Source organism: Geospiza fortis, unplaced genomic scaffold (assembly GCF_000277835.1).
Source record: "Geospiza fortis unplaced genomic scaffold, GeoFor_1.0 scaffold439, whole genome shotgun sequence".
Taxonomy (NCBI): domain Eukaryota; kingdom Metazoa; phylum Chordata; class Aves; order Passeriformes; family Thraupidae; genus Geospiza; species Geospiza fortis.
In genome coordinates this window covers 266875-268035 of record NW_005054618.1, presented here as the reverse complement: position 1 = coordinate 268035, position 1161 = coordinate 266875, and the positions used below count along the sequence as shown (strand labels likewise).

At 54.6% G+C, this 1161-nt stretch overlaps 1 protein-coding gene across 1 annotated transcript in view; it reads right to left on the bottom strand.

Annotated features, from left to right (window-relative positions):
• SETDB1 (SET domain bifurcated histone lysine methyltransferase 1) overlaps positions 1-1161 on the bottom strand; it is an 18125-nt gene that overhangs the window by 1385 nt on the left and 15579 nt on the right. Inside the window, exons 20-21 of the mRNA XM_031064707.1 lie at positions 884-972; positions 1-234 (exon numbers count right to left, since the gene is read on the bottom strand). The exon at positions 1-234 is cut by the window's left edge and continues 1385 nt beyond it. Coding sequence (XP_030920567.1) covers positions 117-234; positions 884-972 — 207 coding nt within the window. The 3' untranslated portion in view covers positions 1-116. The remainder of the gene's footprint in view (positions 235-883; positions 973-1161) is intronic.

Below are 1161 nucleotides of genomic sequence, written 5' to 3'. Positions count from 1 at the left end.
CAGCTGAGAAAACTGAGAACTGAGAACCTCTGGAGAAGAAACTTCACCCTCACTGAGGGAAAGCGAGCACCAGGCCTCTGGAGAAGGGGGAGCTGCTGGGAGGGAGCTGGGCTGGCTCAGAGCAGGCGGCCCCGGCAGTCGATGGCCCCGCAGCAGCACAGCAGCTCCTTGCCCTCCACGCTGCCAACCTCGTAGTTGTAATCCCAGGTCAGCTCCGTGCCAGCTCGGATCCTCCTGGGAAGGGAAAAAAATCCACACGGGATGGGTGAGGAGATTACTCCAGAAAAGAGGAGATGAGGCTGAGGCAGCCAGGGAGAAAGGGATAAAGTTTCTCTGATGAATCATTGCCGTGAGCATTCACTGCAGGAGCACAGAGGCACACAGCAGGGGTTCAGCACGACTCAAAAGATTTGGGATTAAAACAAAAATGGAAATTGGCTGCTCCATGCCTCACTCTGCCCTTTGGGAAGGTCTAAAACTGGTGGAAATCACAGTAGGATCTCCAGCATGAGAGGATTTCACCTTCCACCAAAGTTTTCTCTGCACAGGAATGGTGAAAAATTGGGAATGGGGTTTCCAGGAGCAGGGAACACCCAGCTCAAGATTTGGGAGTAAAACAAGGAGGGAAATTGGCTGCTCCATGCCTCACTCTGTGCTTTAGGAAGGTCTAAAACTGGTGGAAATCACAGCAGGATCTCCAGCATGAGAGGATTTCACCTTCCACCAAGGTTTTCTCTGCACAGGAATGGTGGAAAATGGGAATGGGGTTTCCAGGAGCAGGGAAATGGGGTTTCCAGGAGCAGGGAACACCCAGCCCTGGCCATGGAGCCAGGTCCCACAAAGCCCAGGAACCCTCAGCCCCTCCCAGCACCCCAGGACTCACTTGCTGGCAAAGAAGGCGACCCAGGGGAAGCGAAGGTCGTGGGTGTCCACAAAAACGTTCTGCACAAACAGGTTTGGGGTGCAGCTGTGCTGTAATGGCAACAGAGAAGAGCCTGAGCTGCTGCCCAGGCAGGGAGGCCAAGCTGCCAGCACTGAACAGAGCCTTTATAAACAAGCAGCATTCCTGGTTTGCCCGTCACATCCAGCGGAATCCTGCTGGAACAGGCTGCACGCCCCGGCTGAGTCATAAGATCCACACTCAAAGGTAACGGGCTCTGG